An 18,719-nucleotide genomic window follows, 5' to 3' on the forward strand; every position below is an offset into this window, starting at 1 on the left:
GTACAGAATTATCAGCCCAATGCTCTGGCCTGCAGAAGAGTTGCTCCCAGCTTTGCACAAGCCAGCCCAATTCCCTGTAGATGGGTAATAAACTATGTCACCAGTCTTGACTACATTCCTGTTTGACATGTGTACACTTTTTTCTGGGCTGGGTGAAATCAATGCACAGATCAGGAAAAGTTTCTTCATGTGTGCAAATGTCCTGAGTGTATCAAATCAACAGTATGTCACTTGTCTGTGCTGGTGTCCTGGAACTGAGAAGCATAGAATCTCCTTTTCATGTACCCCATGATACAGTCTGAGTATGGAGCCCCCAGTCTTCCTCATCTTTAAATATTTTTAACAGGAAAATGAAGTTATTAAAGTAGACAACAGCATTTAAATCTGATTATTTATAATGTTCAATGAGTGCACTACTCATTGGTGTTCTATCTCACTGGAGGAGTGGTAAATCATATCAAATCTGCCCCCCTTCTCTCTGTCTGTATCTTGTACATCTTCATTCCCATCACCCTTTGTTCTTGTTGCTCTTCTGAGCAGAGGAGAAATAGGTAGGGGATGGTCCTTGAGATGTTTCCTCTTCTTCAGGTCTCAATTCCTCAATTTTATTCATAGAGTAAACAGCAGGACACTACCATGTTCCCTGCTATGACATTTCATTTCAGGATCTGCAGAAGTAAGGACTTCTGATTACTGCTGTGTAGAGGAATTGAAAGAGGTCTGCTGGAGGACTGCAATAATGCTGAGACTTTTGTAACTACTCTGTTTCTGTAATTCTTGAAACTGGACCCTCTTCTGTTCTCAGAACAGAATTATTCTTGGAACCCTGAGTCCCAGGACTAGAGAAGTTGGGTGATGCTGTAACTGCTACAGTGAATTTGGTTACTGGAAACTGAGCTGGAACAAAAGCCTTAATTTATTTTCAAGTCATTTTTCTTAATACAATTTTTCATATAGATTGGAAAAGTTGAAACCTTCAATATTTATACAGAGCAAACAGTATTCAATCAATTTCAGTATAGGCAGTTTAACTAATTGTGTGGAATGTAAGACTTCATGATTATGCCCAAGATCACCTCTGCAGAGGATTTGGGGTACTACATAGGCATCTCTCATAGTCTTGTCAATTAGAGTCTCATAATCAGTGTTTGACCTAGACATGGATGTTTTCACCAAGGCAGTCAACCTGATGATGAAGTTCTCCTTAGCTGCTTTGCAGTCTGAAGGATGATTTGATTTGCTTAACAAAAGGGAGAGGAGTTGCATGCCAGAGTAGTCTGAAGGCATATTTTACAAGATGAGCACATTTTAACAGAACAACAACTTTTTAAGTCAGTCTGTATTCTTCTTAAAACCAGAATAATTGTACAACTTTTAAATAAGTAGCTTTGTAGACTTTAATTTAAAACATAAGAATTCCACGATTTGCATTTAGTCTTCTTCATTGCTAATGCCAAGAGTAAACATTGCAGCTATAGTAATGAAGAGGTTAAATATCAAAAGAGAATCTTTCATTCATTTTTGATTTTGTTTCTCTAGTTTAATCTATTTTAAACCAGTCACCTTTTATGTGAGATACCAAGAAGCAGGAAGGAAAGTGTAAGCAGAATTTTACTAGATATGCATTTGTCTATTAGAGTGCAGAGCTCCAAACATATAGCATATCTCAGTATAGGGCTATGGATATTACAATACCTGAAAGCTGAATTATAGCTCAGGTCCTCACTTTGTGGAGATGACTCATCCAGACATTTATTTCAGTTTACAAGTATTAATTTTCCTCCTTATTTCCTTTACTTTCATGATTTAGCTTCTTGTACCTGATCCTAGGCTACCATCATGTGGCCACTTTGAGAATCTTCCCAAGGAACAGAAACAAAGGCTGATTACTCACTGAGCCTAGAAAGCAGCAAGGCACTGCCTGCATACAAGGTGAAGGCTGCATGTATCTTTTGAGGGCTTAATTTTGTGTCTTGATACTTTGCTTCTCAGTCATCCCTTGTTAAGACACTCCGTTCTTTGGTTTGTGTCTGTTTTATTCTGCTTTAATTTTCCTCCCTTGCAAATACTGAAAAAACACACCCTAATTTCAGAAGGAAAATTTTTCTCTAAGTAGCAGCATTAGGTCACTCCATGCATTAAACCTAAAACGCATTTCTACTCACTTATCCTACGTAAATCCCTTCTGTAAGTCCTTTGATATGGTCCCCCACAACAGTCTTCCCTCTAGATTGAACAGACATCACTTTGACAGATGGATGGTTGGATGGCTGAATGGGCTCATCCAAAGACTTACAGTCAGTGCCTCAATGCCCAAGTGGAAATCAGCAACAAGTGGTGTTCCACAAGTGTCCATGATTGGATGAGCACTATCTTACCTCTTCAGCAGTGCCATGGGCAGTGAGATCAAGTGCACCCTTCAGTGAGTTTGTGGATGACACCAGGCTGAGTGGTGCAGTTGATGCATTAGAGGGAGGAGATGTCATCCCGAGGGAGCTTGAGAGGCTTGAGGAATGGATTTATGTAAACTTGATGGAAATAACAAGGTCCTGCACCTGGGCTGGGGCAATCCCCAATCTCTGTGAACAGGTTGCTCAGACAAGCTGTGGATGCTCCTTCATTGGGAGTATTCAAGACCAGGTTGGGGGCAAGGATGTTGGACTAGACAGTGTTTAAATGTCCCTTCTAATCCAAACCATTCTGTGATTTTGGTATTCTATAAAATAGGATTGCAGTAAACGCTCTCCAAAGCTCATGCTTCTGAGCTATTATTTCAGACTGGGACTCAAATATGGAAGCATCTGTTTCTACGTATTTGTGGCTGTCAGGGTAGGAACAGAGATCTCCAGGTCACACAAGGCTATAATGTGAAGAAAACTTTGCACCAAGTAAAGGTACTTGTACTGGACCAATTTTTATTCATTGAATGATAGAAATAGTACTTTAAAAGAAACTACATGTTTAATATATTCATTGCAGAACCAACTTGGGTTCTTTTTTGGAGCACTTCAGGAAATAGTCCATGTTGGAGTTGGAGTCTACCACAATTTGAAACCTTAATCCAGTCTCCAACCAAATGGGATATTTATCGGGGTGTTAACATTCCACCTTAGCCTTTTCCTCCATGCACAACAAATTGTTTAAAAAGTGGAAAATTGGAAATAGTTTTGATAAGGACAGTAGGGTAAAACAGCATTTTACTCACTTGATAAGGATAGCAGACCAGAACAACATCTTACTCTTATCAAGGACAGTAGAACAGAATGACACAGCCTTGAAGAAACAGATAAACGATATAACTTAGAAAAACAGAAATCATGCAAAATGTAAGCAGGATGCCAGCTCAGCTCTGCAAGGCTGACAAAGCAGAAGTTATGCAGAACAACACTTAAATGCGGGCATTGAGGCACAGTCCCCTAAAAAGGACACCGGACATTGAAGACAGACCCCAAAGAACCATATAGGACTTCAGGTAAGGGATGCGACTATGTAAAATAAAACCAAGGAAGTGGGGATAGCAAATGAATGCATAAACAGTGTGTATGATAAAAACTCTGTTCACCTGACCTTCAGTGCACTTGATTAGAGGAAATAACCTCAGAGTGACTGGCGCACTGCAATAAAGAATGCCTGCTTTCTAATACTCAGAACTGTGCTAGAAACTTTCTATCTGGCCAATTTCAGTATCCGTTTAGATAAACATTTTTAGCTACAGACATTATTAGCTCCTAGTCCTAGTTCCTATTTTATTTTATTTTATTTTAATATTTAGTAATATTTTTAACAGAATTAAAGGTCCATACAGTGGATGTTAAACAAGATTTCAAAGATGGGATTCATCTCTGAAGTGTAGAATAAAACTGCATATTGCATTCACCTATAATTTCGTTACGTGATTCTGTGCTCATTTTAGACTCTGTGAATAGAAATGGATTCTTTCTGGGTGCAAATGAACATGGTTGGGGGGATTTTGTTTTGTCAGAGTGTATTTCTTTACATTGAAAATAATGAGAGCTGAACTGGATTTGTGTAGATAAAAATATCTCGACAGAAAAGACTGAAAATTCTTTAATACAGAATTCCTTTGCCTTTTAAGTTACAGTGACATTTACCTGATTATTCCTAGAAAGGTGAGATGCATCAGTCTGAAATTGTAGTTCTACAGCAGTAACATAAGTACTTTAATTTCTTCACCATGCACTCATTATTGTATCCTCACTGATCAAGAATTGTGTTAAAGTCGCTTCCAGACTAGGCTACTCTGAGTTTTGTGTGAGAAAATATTAAGTAAGTAAATAAATTATGTGCTTCTTCAGTCTTTCTGTATTTTATAGAAGACTTGGGCTTCTCATGTTCTAATAGTGAAGTTTTTCATTTGAGCTATTTGATTCTTAGATGTACTTCATTCATTGATTCATTATTCGAGTTTGTGAGATGCACTATCCAAGATAATTTTCCTTTGCTTTTTTTTTTTCCAAGACTTTTTAACAACTATTTGCCCTGTGTTTTTCAAGTTGGTGTGATTTTTCCTATGAGATGTTTAGAAAAGATACAGCACTTTTAAAACCCTAAATATTGAATAATTCTTAGTATGCTTTCCACCCACATTGAGGGCAGTCACTCTATTAAAGCAACTCTGTTTTTAGCTGTAAAGGAAGCTGAAAAGATCTCAAGTCTGACTGCAGTCCATCTTCATCATACTGACATGTCCTTTTCAGGTTTAGCAGCCTTCTCTACTGACCTGTTGACCACAAATTTTCCTGATTTGGCTAATCTTTTTGTTCAAAGGACATGTCCAAAACCCAGCCATGTAATCATGGGTCTCATCTAATAGGAGATAGGATATTAGTCTTTCACCCAGCAGAACGGCTGGGTTTGGAAGAAAAATACCTCTTTAGCAAGCTCTCCTGCAGGTATTGGTAACTCGATGTGAGATAAGGCAATGGCTTTAAACTGCAAGATGGTAGAATTAGACTGGATATATTTGAAGAAATTCTTTCCTGAGAGGGTGGTGAATCACTGGAACAGGTTGCCCATAGAGGTTGTGGACTTACCACTCCTGGAAGTGTTCAAGGCCAGCTTGGATGGAGCTTGGAGCAACCTGGTCTAGGGGAAGGCATCCCTGCCTATGGCAGCAGGGTTAGAACAAAATTATCTTTGAGGTCCCTTCCAACCCAAACCGTTCCATGATTCTACGGTTCTTCAGAAACAAAACCTTGTTAAACTGAGGAATAATGGCTTAAAAGGAAGAAAACATTTCGCCACATAAAATTTTCAGATAACAACGAAGTGGAAGTGGCTAAATTAGTGTGACTCAGCCTAATGCAGGGAACAGTTTAAAAGAGTGATGACAACCCTGAATCAGCTGGGCAAACATGTGAACTCTCACGTCAGTAGAGCTGGTGGTACTACTTGTGTGATTAAGTGCACTGGTAAGGGTTAGAAAAAAAGTAATGTCTGTGACTGAAAAGGCAGAGTTCTGACTGATTTACTAATTAGCTGATCTGATTGTGCACAAGGAGGTGAGTAAGCTGATCTATGGGAAAAGGGAAGTAACGTTGGACAGAGTGCGGGAAAGGATTTGAAAATGTTAAGGCAAGCTTGATCCACAGTAGAAGCTAGAGTTTTGAGAAATCACCTCAGAATGAGGAGTATGTCTCACTGGGACTCCCCAGAAAACTAAATGGGGAATGATATAAGCTTCACAGTTGAAATAACATCATAGAGGGCTGCATCCTCTCATCTCCATCAGAAAAGCATGAGTCCTTCCTGTGGTGCTGAAGGAGTGACTCATGGATGGACTGCAACTGCTGTGAACCTCTGCCAAAGGTAAGTTCTAACAACATTACTTTTTAAAATGTCAGGAAAATTCACTCACTTCTCTCAAGTTTCCAGAGGCAGGAACCCTCCCTCCTACCTCTGTGCTGGAGCAGTTCTCCTCTGTCTGACAGATTTAAACCCAACTTCTCCTCCACATTCATTGTTTTCTATCAATCCTCAAGCAAAAAATTATATTTTAGTCAGAAAAATCAAGTACCCTCCACTGGGATACTGAAAAATAACCCCCACTCTGCACTCAAATTATTTTCAAGCAAAGGTGCAGGTTTCAGATGGCTCTTATTACTAACCTTTCTAAAATTTAGGATAAAACAGATTTATTAACTATCTAACATTTTAGGATTTTGTCAAAAGATTTCCTGATTTTTTTTTAATGATGACAATCAACAGTGTCTGTAGAAAGGTCAGCCTTTTGGGTGAGAATATAGTTGTTTCAAAGCTCTTTGTTGTTAAGACCCACCACAGAAGGTGAGGGTAACCCAGGTTCTTATTAATAGATCTCTTGGGGCAGATTAGAGTGAAACAACACTGAATGATAGGTGTTTATATATACATGTATGTAGGGTTTATTTTAGAACAACTTGGTTGCAATGGAAAGCAGATCTTCGTTGTTATCCATAGTAATATAAAAGCAGAAAAATATCACTTAAGAAAATGTATGAGGGAAAAGAAAGAAAGGATAAGGGTAGAAAGATATCATCACCCTTGGGTCCTGAAACAAGACTTGATCATTGCAATTTCTATATATTTGATGCCAGCTGGTCAAAGTGATGGTCACAGTCTTGATCCATTGGGAATGGGGGAAACCCACAAAACACAGATGGATTTATATACGCTCAGGTTCGGTGGGAATGCCAAGATACCTCCCATGGGGCTGGGAGTCTTACACTGCAAGACTGTGGCTCAAGGGGCAGTGAGGGGTCTTTGATGGTTTATGACACATTCTAAGATACTACAGCTTCCTCTCACTCTGCCATAGTTGAGCCAATTATGGCCCATCAGAAGGGATGAATAACTTCAGGCCACATCTGAGTGTCCCAGTTCTTCCCTGGAAGGGAGTTTTCACTCCTGAGTCATTTGCGTAAGGGAGGACACAAGACGTTAAAAGCACTATCCCACCTCATATGATCTGCTTCCTTTACACCTCTTCCCTTATCTGGCTCAAACCCCAGCTTGTAGCCTCTGGTGGTGGGTGTGCACCCCCTCTGAACCTGCATGATTACTTTGAGCATGGTCAGTAAAGCACCTGCAGCTTTTGCAAACGGCCAATTATTTTGAGTCATTAACCATTTTAAAATTCCAGTCTCTCACAACTGCCTTTCAGTGGGCTTTCTTAGGGTATTGACCCTGAACAGAGGCTGACAGACCATAAGACCTCAATGGAAGAATTTGTATTAACGAGCTCCAGGCTAGTAATAAGAAGATAGAAGTTTGAACAAACACAATTATCAATGTTGAACAATAATTAAGGCTGATGAGCAGAGTGCCTAGAAATATATCTTTCTCTAATACAGAATGAATTTCTGAATATCTCTCTGGGTGAAGTGACCAAGAGGAATTATTTTCTTAGATGGCTCAGTTGTAAAGAAGCTGACATGTTTTGAAACAGCGAGCAAAAGCTGTTCCACAAACAAGTAGTTTATTTATTTTCACTTGGCAGATGGATGGACATTTTCCCTCTGCCTGTCTCTAATGAATTTTATATCACCAGACTGTTCGGCTGAGAGTAAGTTTTCTTTCAACTCAGTGTTAAATGCTGCTCTTCACTACTGTGCTCTTGGGCAGATAGAGTTTGGTAGGGAGGAGTGCCACAAGGGTAAGAAAATTTTGCCTAAAACGATGGCTATAGCAGGCATATAGACTTTTTTCCTCTCCATATTCAGTTCCACTGACATACTTGCTTCCAAGGAGAATGTCATCTGCACATATATGTTGTCATACTTGGTTAAGCCACGAGCACCCCATAGTAGTACTAGAAGACTCCTTATTTAATATCCAAAATCTAGATAGGAAGCAGATTTTTAATAAAACTATTTGTAAATCAATAGATGCTTTGCAGGTGCCAGTCCTTCCTAGTTCTTCATGGTGGCATTATGAAAATTATGACCTGAAGTTTAAAAATGCTTTAAGGATTGTTTTTGAGCACTTGAAATGTTTTCTGCATACCAACAGGAAAGGAAAATAGAATAAACTATGCTGAAGGACAATCTTATATGAATTGTATAGAAGCAGCATGGAGGTAATTTAACAATGCTCCATGATAGGAGTTGAGTGGAGAAAATGTTTCTTATTTAGAGTCCCTTGTTTTTTTTAAACCTGCTTGGTTTTAAAGGTTTTATCCTAACAGGGGGAGAGCAGAGATTACATTTCTAAATATTTTAGGGGTCCGAAGTTCATTTTTGTGAGCAGAGAATTAATTAAAGCAGTTTACAGTGTGATTTATGAGATCTATTATATGGGTCTATCTGAAGGTGGGGTGAGTGTCCCCTCTCCCCTTCTGTCTTCTCTCTCTTTTTAGTTGACTCATTACTTTAGCTGGATCTCCATTAGCTGTAACAGGAACCTGCACAAGTGCCTCCTAGTAGACACTGGTTTTCAGTCAGAATACCAGTCCTAGATTGCAGGAGTCCAAATGGAGGATTAATTCCATTCCCAGACTTGTGACCGAGAAGAAACATGAGCCATCTGTCTTAAGTCTTTCCCAGCTGCCCAGTCCTCCCAGCAAGGCCTGTCTCTTGTTCATTGTCTGATCATATGCACTGCGCTCCAGGTAGTGAAAGTCCTGGGAGTACAGGTCTCGTGGGAAGATGCTCTACAGACTGATATGGTGGCTTAGTGGCTCAGTTTAACTGTGGTAACTTGGAAAGCTGAGTTATAAACAGAATTAAAGAGGAGGCGTTGAGGTCTCTGCCTCCTTGAACTATGCAGCTTTTGTTAGTACTCATATAGAAACAGGCACATCCCACACATCTGCCCATGCAGAGCTGCTGTTTGCAGCACAACAGCCATCAAATGATTCAAACTGACTCCAAGAGCTAAGCATAAATAAAGGTGAGCCCAACACGCTTTGCTAGTCTCCTATTTGGTTCCACAAGTCTGTAGCTGATAAAGTATATGCATTAACTATACTGCTGTCAGCACTTGAATATCTGATCAGGAATAATTGCATAAATTAATAATCACGTGACGATATATACGCTCTGAAGTGCTTTGGAATTTTCTCTGTATTAGGCTATGTTTTACCAGTTCCCTTGAAATAATACAGAAGGATCTCTTCCTAGAAATATTCAGGATGCACAGCTGATATTTTAATGATAAAAGATAACTCATTCTTTCAAGCCCTAGTCTCTTAGACTTCTTGTAATCACCACTATTGTGATGCATCAGTAGTCTGACCATCACCCCAGAGGGAATTTGTGTGCATAATGGGACATCAGCTTCTGACCAGTGTTAGGAGGGGTTTTTTATGTAGTTCATTAAATTTCAAATGGCAATGACAGAATAGTAGCAATTAGCTATTTCAGATATATCTGGTGTGATTTAGAAAATTTGTATAAACTCTCTGTTTCTCACTCAGGAAAGATTAGGGATCTGGTTTTATGTATTCTTGCCCTCCCCCACCTCTCCCATTAAATGCAGTGCATATCCTAAGGGAGGTGTTAAATGGGTCTGATTTAGTCTAATGGTTTTGTAATCACAACACTAACAGCACTATATTTATAATTGAAATCTTTCACTGATTCCTCTTGATTAGCTGAGTCCAAGCATGCCTACATAGTATTGCACCCCTTTATAGGACTCTTTCTCACCACTGATGCAAAGTCACCATGCCCCACAGTGTACCCAAACCTGCACATTGCTATCTCATAAATCTCTGCCTGTAGGATTTGAGAGGAACTGAAACAGAGGCATTGTATCTAAAGTTGACTTTCATTGTCAACAGACGGCTATTTGTTGCAGCTGATAATTTTCAGAAAACAAAGAAGTGCCTTTCTCAAGCCTTGTGGTGGTATATGCACATACACATAGTTTGAAAAGTGTTACAAAAGTAATCCACGACAAAAGAAATGTTACATTTTGATATTGCAGATGCAGAGTAGAAGACTGCATGCACAACTGCCATCTGTATTATATGGAACAGAAACGAGATCAGCCTTAAAACAGAAGTAAGAGACCCAGATGGTGGCAATTTAGTCACTGCAAGTAGAAAGCTGTGATTTCAAAATTCCTTTCTGCTAACAAGCACGTATCACTTTCAGGACACTCCCTTTATCTTACTGCTATCCTTCAAGCCTCCTCACTACTCCTTTGCAGTGAAACACTTCATTAACAGCCCAGGTTTCTGAAACTTCATTTTCACTTCAGTACAGAGCAAAAGATGAGATTTTCCCTTCTTCCTCTCTTGGCATAAACAGAGGTGGAACAAAAGAGTACCCCAAATATCCCCAGCACATGATTGCAAACACTAGCTGTGTTGACACAACAAACTAGACTGCAGGGACTTCGAGAAGGGAAAGACCTTGTCCTTTAGCCACAGGCATGGGACTTCACTGGAACTGGCTCCACACAGGGTTCAGAGGACTGAGAAAAAAAGGCTGTCAAGTACTACACACTGCTCAGAGCACAGGCTTTATGGAGAGGGAGCAGTCATTCCTTTCCACAGGCACCTGAAACCTGGTGAAGTAACTGCAGAGTGCACTGGTTTTATGGATATTTTTAATTACATCATTACATTGGGCTGTTCCCATCAGCCCAAATCCACACGAGGTTCCAATCCATCACTTTGATGGACTGAAACTATTATGCAACTCCGTGTGAGAGGAATGGATGGAAAAAAAAAGTTGAATTCCTACCATTCCTGCTTTTCTGAACAAGTTAACAACATATGAAAATTTAAAAATTAAAATAAAAATCCTTAATTATTTAAAATTTTAAGAGAACTCCAGAAAATATATGTAAAGTAAATTTCCTTTCTCTGAAGTCAGCAGTAGCAGTGAGTTATGTTGTAAGAAAAGAGGAAGAAACATACTGCAATTGTTGAGGTACTACCATCGATTCAATGTACAGACCACACTTAACCAGACAAAATTTACGTTTTTCTAATAAAAAAAAGATACAATGGGAAATGAAGTTTTCTACATTTTGAAAATTAAGTACTCGGCTTGTGGTCAGGTTTGCCACTATTACCACTGGATTTGAGATTCCAAGTCACCCTATATCACTTAAATACAACATACTTCTAAATATAGTAAAAATTCTCCAGAAACATTTACCTTCCTTTATCTTAGTTCATCATTAGAAAAGTGTGGGTTTTGGACATCCCCACCAGATCATGTCTGGTTAACACCAGAACAAGGAAGCAATTGGACTCAAGTATTTGAGATAAATGTTGTTGGTTTAGCCTTACCTTGAATAACTCTATTATTTAGCTTTAATAAAAAAAAAACCCCAAACAAACAAAAAAACACATGGACCTAAATATACCCTTTTCTAATCTAAGATCAAGATTAGCTCATTAAATCTATGTATCAGGAAAATCTAGATGTAAGTCAGTTAGAGTAATCACTGTCAAAAATATTTTATTGAAAGAAAGAGGCACCCAAAAGACAAAGCAGCAGAATAAATCTATTTCCATACATAACTGTAACAGTCTCTGCCTGGGATGAGAGTGAAGATCTTAACGTTTCTACGACTTCACTGAATAAGCCATCAAAGCAAGGGGGTTTTATGGGATCCTTCCTTTTTCAGCATTTCTCTGCTCTGTGTCTGGTATCTAAAGATGGGGGAAAGCAAAGCAGAAGAGCCAGTTTCTATGCTCTGGAAAGGATCATATCAGCTAGCAAATGATAAAAACTATATTCCTTGATCTCTTCAGTCCTTTATAGAAGGGATTGTGAAATATTTTGTCCAAATTTGGCAATTTTTGAAAAGGCAATATAGAATGCGTTCTTGACACTTTAAGTTCATTTTTGCACCAAAACCTGGGGTCAGATTCTTAGTGAATAAACTTTTTCATGTGAACAATGAGGCATAGCTGTTCCAAGCCACATTACCAGAAAAATAAAAAAAAGAACAATTTTTATCCATTATTGCCCCTCCAAATCCAGTTGAAAATTGGAATGCAAAAGATCAGTGTGTATGAATAAAGTGGTTGGTTTCAAACCCACTTATTATCAAGTCAGTCAACTCCCCTCAGAATGACATTCATAAGTTGTCAGTATGTCTTGCAATTGCATTTGCGATAACTGCAAATTAACATAATTTACAAAGGAAACCAATCAAAAGGACAATTTCAGAGACTAGGCTGGGCAAACCTTCAGATCTGAAGAGTTAAACAGACAGTCCTACCTGTTCAAAATTCAAGATTTATTTCTTCTTTTTCCTTATTAGTTCTATGACTTTTTTTTTTCAATTTGGTGCACACTGAAAGATGCATATTAACCACTAAAAACCAGGAGAATGGCAAGTAAGGTAGGATCTTTCTTGGATTTTAATTTCATAGTCACACTTGAATTTCTTCTTTAATCTGACTTCTTCTTAAAAGATAAAAGCTTATTAAAATAAGTCAAAAGTTTTGAAACCTTTTTCTTCCATATACAAAAAGGAAAAATAGTAACAGCTCTGACTTCTGAGTTAGTTATGCAGAGATGTGTCTCCTTAGAGGTATTTCAAAGACCTTGGGTAAGGTTCAGTCAGTGTTTGCTATTCAGAGGTGTGCTTCAGCCCCTCAGTGGGAAGTGGCCCTGGCAATGGGCTTTTCTGAGGGAGTGCTTTGTGAAAAGGGAAGTCTTTTGAATCAATTTCTTATTGTAGTCCGAAATCAAGACATTCTCCAGTGCTGATCTGTCCTGCTTCTCAGCCCAAACGATGCATAGGTACCCAGGGTTTAACAAGCATTAAAATTAAGGTAAGTTTTGAAAAAAAGAATGTAAGTAGTACTCCTCTTTCACTGACTCTTCAGCTACTAAGAGATTTAAAATTTATTTGACCTATATTGTTTATTTCATCATTCAGTGATCAATTTCTACATTGTCTACTATCAAATATGGGATGGGGGTTGAGGAGTGTTGAAAAGTATGACTCAACAACTTTAAGTGAAGTGTAAGTTTTAGGTAGTCTTAATCAGACAAACAGTCCCAGTGATTCCCTTTATCTAAGAGTGTGTATTGGAACAATGAATAAAAGATTTCTTTGTTTAATGGTTGAATTTACTTTCCAAATTAGGCACAATATAATTTTCAAGACCACTTGGAATTTTCTTTTTTGACAATATTACTATTTTTTTTCCGAAGAAAATATATGCCTAGAAAAACTATTTCTTAAGAAATTAACTTTTGCATTTAGGAGGATGTAATAGTCAGACCCAGAAAATTTTCAAAAATAGCTTTATTCTAACACATGTATGGTGTGGATTTAAAATTAAACAGTTTATTTTCCTGCCACTTGAACTAACAGCTCTTAAGTTTTTCAAAACTTGTTTTAGCTATTTTCATTTTTTCTCTCTCTGACTGCCTACTTCCCAAATTCACCAGGTGGGCTTTCTACAAACAATGTCCGCAGCTGCAGTGGTGGATGGGCTGGCAGCTCCCCTCAGTTCCCTTCCCTTCCCTTTCTCTTACTCCAACAACCCACTACTGTAAACCAGACATTACTGGGCACCAACTAATAGGTATTGGCTGTAGTTGAAGATCAGAAATGAAAGAAATGTGATTAAAAAAAAAAAAAAAGTAGTAAAATATGTTGGGTTTTTTTAATAATTTTTTAAGAAAACCCCATTTTTGACAGGACTCTACTTGGAAAGAACTTGGGGTTTTTTTTGGTTTTTTTTTTTTCTTTATGGTTATTTTTCAGATGATTTAGACTGTTGAGATAATTTCTATCCTACTAGATTAACTGGACTGTCTGCAAGTATATTTGGCTAGTGTGCAATTTCTCAGAGACAAAAGAACCAGAGAGCCTTATCAGAAAAAAATATGTCAGGCAATGAATTTTATTTTGCACATCATTGACTGAATTTCAGCACCATGCTCAAAGCTCTTTGTAGCACAGAATGACGAACGCAAAGTCCTGTCTGCACATGTCTGAGAAGAAATGTTCTGTCTTTCAGCTCATCTATGCTGGCATAAATGAAACTATGTGTTCTTTGACAAGTTGTGAATCAAGAGCTTTTTATGTATGGACAGCTTTTTGTCCCCTCCAGGTCACTTTGGGTGCAATTATGCTGCAGTGCTTTCACTTCACTGTTTTCTGTGGACTAATTAATTGTATATAAATATAATAAATACCCTTTGGGGTCAGCCCAGCTGTCCTTCTGCTCTTTCTCCTGCAGCAGTGACGACAGGAGAAGTTACTCAGAAATAATCCACGACTCTGGTCACCTCCTGCAGCCCATTCTCTAAGCAGTCCCCCAGCACCTACAGCTCCTGAATTAGGGATGTGAGCTTGTGCATCCATCTCTAATACTTTTTGGTAGCTTTCCATGTACCTGCTTTGAATGCATTTGCCTGGTCCTACTTGCAGCCTGCTCACAGTGGCCACCATCACAGCATCAGTGGGAGAAGGTGCACGAGTTCATTGCACACTGAGTGGAGAAGTGCCTCTCAGTCCTGTACAAAAGGTACTCCTAGGAGCAGTTCATCTCAGGGAAACAGCACTGGTCTCACCTGACATGTCTTTCTCTGATTCAGGTTGGTTGGCTTTTTCCTAAGATTTAAAAATCTTCCTTGTCTGCCCCTGTTTGTCCTCTCTCCACCTAAATGCATTCATATTGCTGCACAGATTATGTCCATTTTTGTTTCTAACATCAAAAGTTGTTGCTACTGTAAGATTTATTTTGTTCCTTTTCCTGTTCCACATCCCCTTTTGACTTGTGTTTTCAAAAAAAGGTCATGTTAATATTAGCCACAAACATTTTAACTGGCTTAGTGTTTTCCATCCTCATTTTTCCCTTTCTGCTAATTTAAATAAAGTACTTACATGTTCCTAGGACTGTTTTTGATTGCACCATTCCATGGAGAGGGATGAGCCACTACATGTTTAATAGTAAACCATCAAAATCTCCTTGTTTTTATTTTATATTTTCCCTGACTTCTTCTCTTGCCACACACCATACTATTCCCTCTCCAGAGAATTAGAATTGGCTTCTTACCTGGGCACATCAAGCAGGAGAATTTACTCTTTTTTTCACTGGCCATGTGCATAGTGTGACTTTCATACTACAGCTGCTGCTGGTGCTACAACTGAGATCACTCCAGAATGACCCAGATGGGGAAACCTCTGCCTTACATTTTTTGCTATGATTTTTTCACAGCATTTCATAAATGATGGCAGCATTCATTAAGTGGTCTCTTTTTCACTGCATTGTGACAAAATAGCATTATAAAATCTGTATATGTATGTATTTTTAAGTGTGTTTCTTTTTTTCCAGGAAACCTCACTGCAGATTTTTTTTATGTGCTGAACATTCCCACATTTTCCTCTGCATGACCAATGCCCCTTATCAGCCAAGGTATTGCGAACATTTTGATATGATTCCAGGTGTTGATCCCTGGAATCAATATGTCTGGGAATTCAAAAGTGAAGAAAATCAGAGCCAAGATAAATCAGTTAGTGAGTGAAAGTCTCTGAACACGGGGGCATATGAACACAGGAGGTCTCAAATGTTGTTTTACATTAAGCAACCTTTGGATGAATACTCACCCTTCAGAGAAACAGCAATGTTGTCTTGCTAAAACCAGGTTTGATCAGTCTGAATCTGTTTGCTCACTGTATTCCAAATTTAGCAAACACCTGAAATACTCTTGCTGATACTCACTTTTTCAAATGGCAGGATTCATCTCTTCTTACAGCTCATATGCTCCTAAACCAGATAAAACAAATCACAGTCTAGAAATGACAGCTCTGTACAGTCACAAGAGGCTGGATAACACACACAAGTAGAGCTACTGGGCTTGTATCTAGTGATGGTTATGTCAGGTGGGCCCTACCTAAACTGCTTTCAGTGTCAGTAGTGTTGTATCTGTGGTCTTGGCTTGCAATCAAAGCTGTGCTGTCACTCAAAACCAGTGCACTACGGCACACGTCCTCTCTGGCCCCGGCACCCAGTTAAAGAGTGGTCTTGAATGCAAACATCCTGGGAATAGCAGGCACCAATCAACAAGACCTGTCAAACATATGTCATTTCATATTTACTTTTTGTATTTTAGACATTTTTAAGCATCTATGTGACCCTTTCCTAATATTTTACAGATAAAAAATGAAAATGTCATGCTCTAACTGTTTTTTCAACCAAACTTGGAACTAAAGAGTCTCAGTTTCTTCAGACCTGTGGCCCAAAGCATTTGCTATGGCACGTGTTACAGTCGTTCCTGTTCTGCTGATATTAAGCTTTTTCCAGCATAAGGCACTGTTTTCCACTATTCTGGCAAGTGGACAACAAGACATAAAGGGTAAGTAAAGTATTATGTAACAGTTCATCCTGTGTTAACTGTCCCAGATGTCTAATCTGAATTTGTCAAGTCATTTTCTACAGCCCATAGAGAGAAACAGAGACCTGCAGTAGGAGAGGTGTCCAAGACAGGCAAAAGTGAATCAGTTAATTTTGAGAGCTGCAAAGAGCAGAAAGATTCTCACTGCTGAAAATCATATTCCACAAAGCTCAGAAATTCCTGCTCCACGCAAGAACAGTGGTCCTGGTAGGGCTACTGGGCATGCAAGCCTCGCTGATAGACAATTCCTTTGTGTACACAGTGGAGGATCCTCTCTTTCTTTGTGCAATACCATTGTAATTGCAGATGCACTTGGGCTACGTAATGTCCTGTGGATGACCAAGAATGATTCAAGAGTTATTTTGTCCTGGAACAATAACCTGACAAAAGAAGAAACCAAGAAATACACTGTGAAGTATATTTTGATTTACAAGTTCTTCAATACCACTAAGGAAAGGAAAGTAAGTTCTTCAGAGGTTGCATATAGTTCAAAGTGAAATAATATATTGCATCATTCAGTAGATGAATTTGCATAATTTCCCTTTCAATACTTAGAACTGCCTACCTTCATCGAATTTCTTCTTCCTCCTTTTAGGAAAGACTGCAGGAGAAGGAAAAGATAATACATCTTAAGTTACATTCTGGTTTTAATGCTAAAGTTAAGACGCAACTTTTTGCAAAAGAAACAGAAGACATAATTAAGGAGAGTGACTGGACAGAATTTACTTACGAGGCACCTCCAGGTCAGCTATTTCCTACTTGTTGTTAAGACGTCCAAGCATTTATGATAATGGCCTGCCTTACTTGGAGAATTTCTGAAATTTGATTATTATCTTCTGCTACTATTTTTTTGTACAGATATGTTAAGAATACGGTTCATAATACCTTGAGATATTGCAGAATTATTTCCTTTTTTAGATGTGTCCAGATTCAGAAAACTCCAGCTCTGCTGAGCAAGATGTCAGTATGACCCAAACACTCTTTCCATTTTCCCTAGCAACTCATTTCTCATGAAGATTGCCTTCTGTATCACATGATTTCAGCAAATCTTAAAAGAGCAGAGCTTTTAATTTAAGTGGGTTAGTAAGGCTCTTGTGGTAGTAGCAGATGTGCTTCCCAGTTTTCACTGTCTAAAAAGCAAAAAGACCTATTTTTTCTCACATAGGACTTCTTCATGCTTCTAGAAATAAGCCTATATAATGGGTTTGTAAAGGCAACCATCATGCTGTTATTAGGAAATCAATGTAAAATAAACATGACTCTTTCCTTTTACATTTCTTTGTTCCAGTCTACATTCAGAATCTTTCGTGCATCATATACAACATTTCTTTTTTCAATTGCACCTGGCACATCAAAGCAGAAGCTCCTGAAGATATCCAGATCTTTACCTCATACAGGTAAGGATGTCTAGCAAAATAAGTATGAAACCATGATTTTGGACCTAAGACTTTTTTTAAAAAAATTATATTTCCTTCTCACAGACATGCAGGAAAAGTTTTTGCATGCCACCAGTATATAAAAAATGCATGGAAGAAAAATATCGGATGCTACATGAAAAAAATGCACTTCCAACCATCAAGGAAAATAAATTTAAATATAACTGTAAGAAATTTGAGAAATAGTTCAAGAGGACTGTCTTATTGCAAAGCTTTCACACCTCAGACAATAGGTAATTATTGTCTATTATTGTCTATTATGAAAAGTTCATTAATTGGTTACTTCATGGAAAGCAAAAAAGGAAATAGGCATGACAAAGTCATAATATTAACTCTAACTATTTAGGCATCCATCTCAGTGTGAATGTTACACAAAGATTAAATAAAATGGATTATGGCTGAAGGCTTTTAATTTTTTTTCTCTGATTTAATAACGTTGCTTATCTATAATTTTAATTAAAAGAAAAGATAGGCTAATGTGAGAAAACAATATTTTAAATCATTATACCCTTGTTTCTCTTTGTGTTTTCTTTTCTATCCTGTTTTTTTATAGTGCTGAGCAAGTATGATAAAAAAAAGAGCATAAATAATCACAAGTCTCATTTATAACCTGAATTTAAGAATATGAATGTTCTCTAATATTAGTAGCATTTTTATTTACTTTTTAAGTTAAAAATATCTTGGCAGTTATTTTTAATTATCGACAGTTTTGAATAATCATATAAAATTACTTTTCCTAACTTCTCTGGGAAGTTTGAATTAATCTCATGGGTAAGAAATTCACCTGAATTTTAGCAAAGATTGCAGATTCAAGTGCCTTTTAAGTCATTAACATGTTGATCGTATTCCAGACCTGAAACCTGGGAATCAGTTATAGCTCACGGGATAGCAAAAATATAATTCAAAACTCTAAAAATTTATTCTGAGTTAGATCTCATTTAATATTTTCTAAGACATT

The 18,719-nt window shown here is 38.0% G+C and overlaps 1 protein-coding gene across 4 annotated transcripts in view; it reads left to right on the forward strand.

Annotated features, from left to right (window-relative positions):
* The first annotated feature begins 3,383 nt into the window (after positions 1-3,383).
* The window catches only part of LOC109143891 (interleukin-5 receptor subunit alpha-like), a 28,239-nt gene continuing 12,903 nt past the window's right edge, over positions 3,384-18,719 (forward strand). The window contains exons 1-9 of one of the 4 annotated variants that reach the window (XM_019282659.3): positions 5,140-5,829; positions 12,652-12,745; positions 14,359-14,525; positions 15,266-15,346; positions 16,087-16,286; positions 16,632-16,786; positions 16,921-17,068; positions 17,614-17,722; positions 17,807-17,994. In XM_019282659.3, the coding sequence (XP_019138204.1) occupies positions 16,184-16,286; positions 16,632-16,786; positions 16,921-17,068; positions 17,614-17,722; positions 17,807-17,994 (703 nt within the window). In that variant the 5' untranslated portion in view covers positions 5,140-5,829; positions 12,652-12,745; positions 14,359-14,525; positions 15,266-15,346; positions 16,087-16,183. Of the gene's footprint in view, positions 3,473-5,139; positions 5,830-12,651; positions 12,746-14,358; positions 14,526-15,265; positions 15,347-16,086; positions 16,287-16,631; positions 16,787-16,920; positions 17,069-17,613; positions 17,723-17,806; positions 17,995-18,719 lie in introns of those variants that run through there. The other 3 variants (XM_019282655.3, XM_019282658.3, XM_019282657.3) reach the window with 3 other exon arrangements.

The sequence above is a fragment of the Corvus cornix genome, chromosome 1, assembly GCF_000738735.6.
Source record: "Corvus cornix cornix isolate S_Up_H32 chromosome 1, ASM73873v5, whole genome shotgun sequence".
NCBI classification, from domain to species: domain Eukaryota; kingdom Metazoa; phylum Chordata; class Aves; order Passeriformes; family Corvidae; genus Corvus; species Corvus cornix.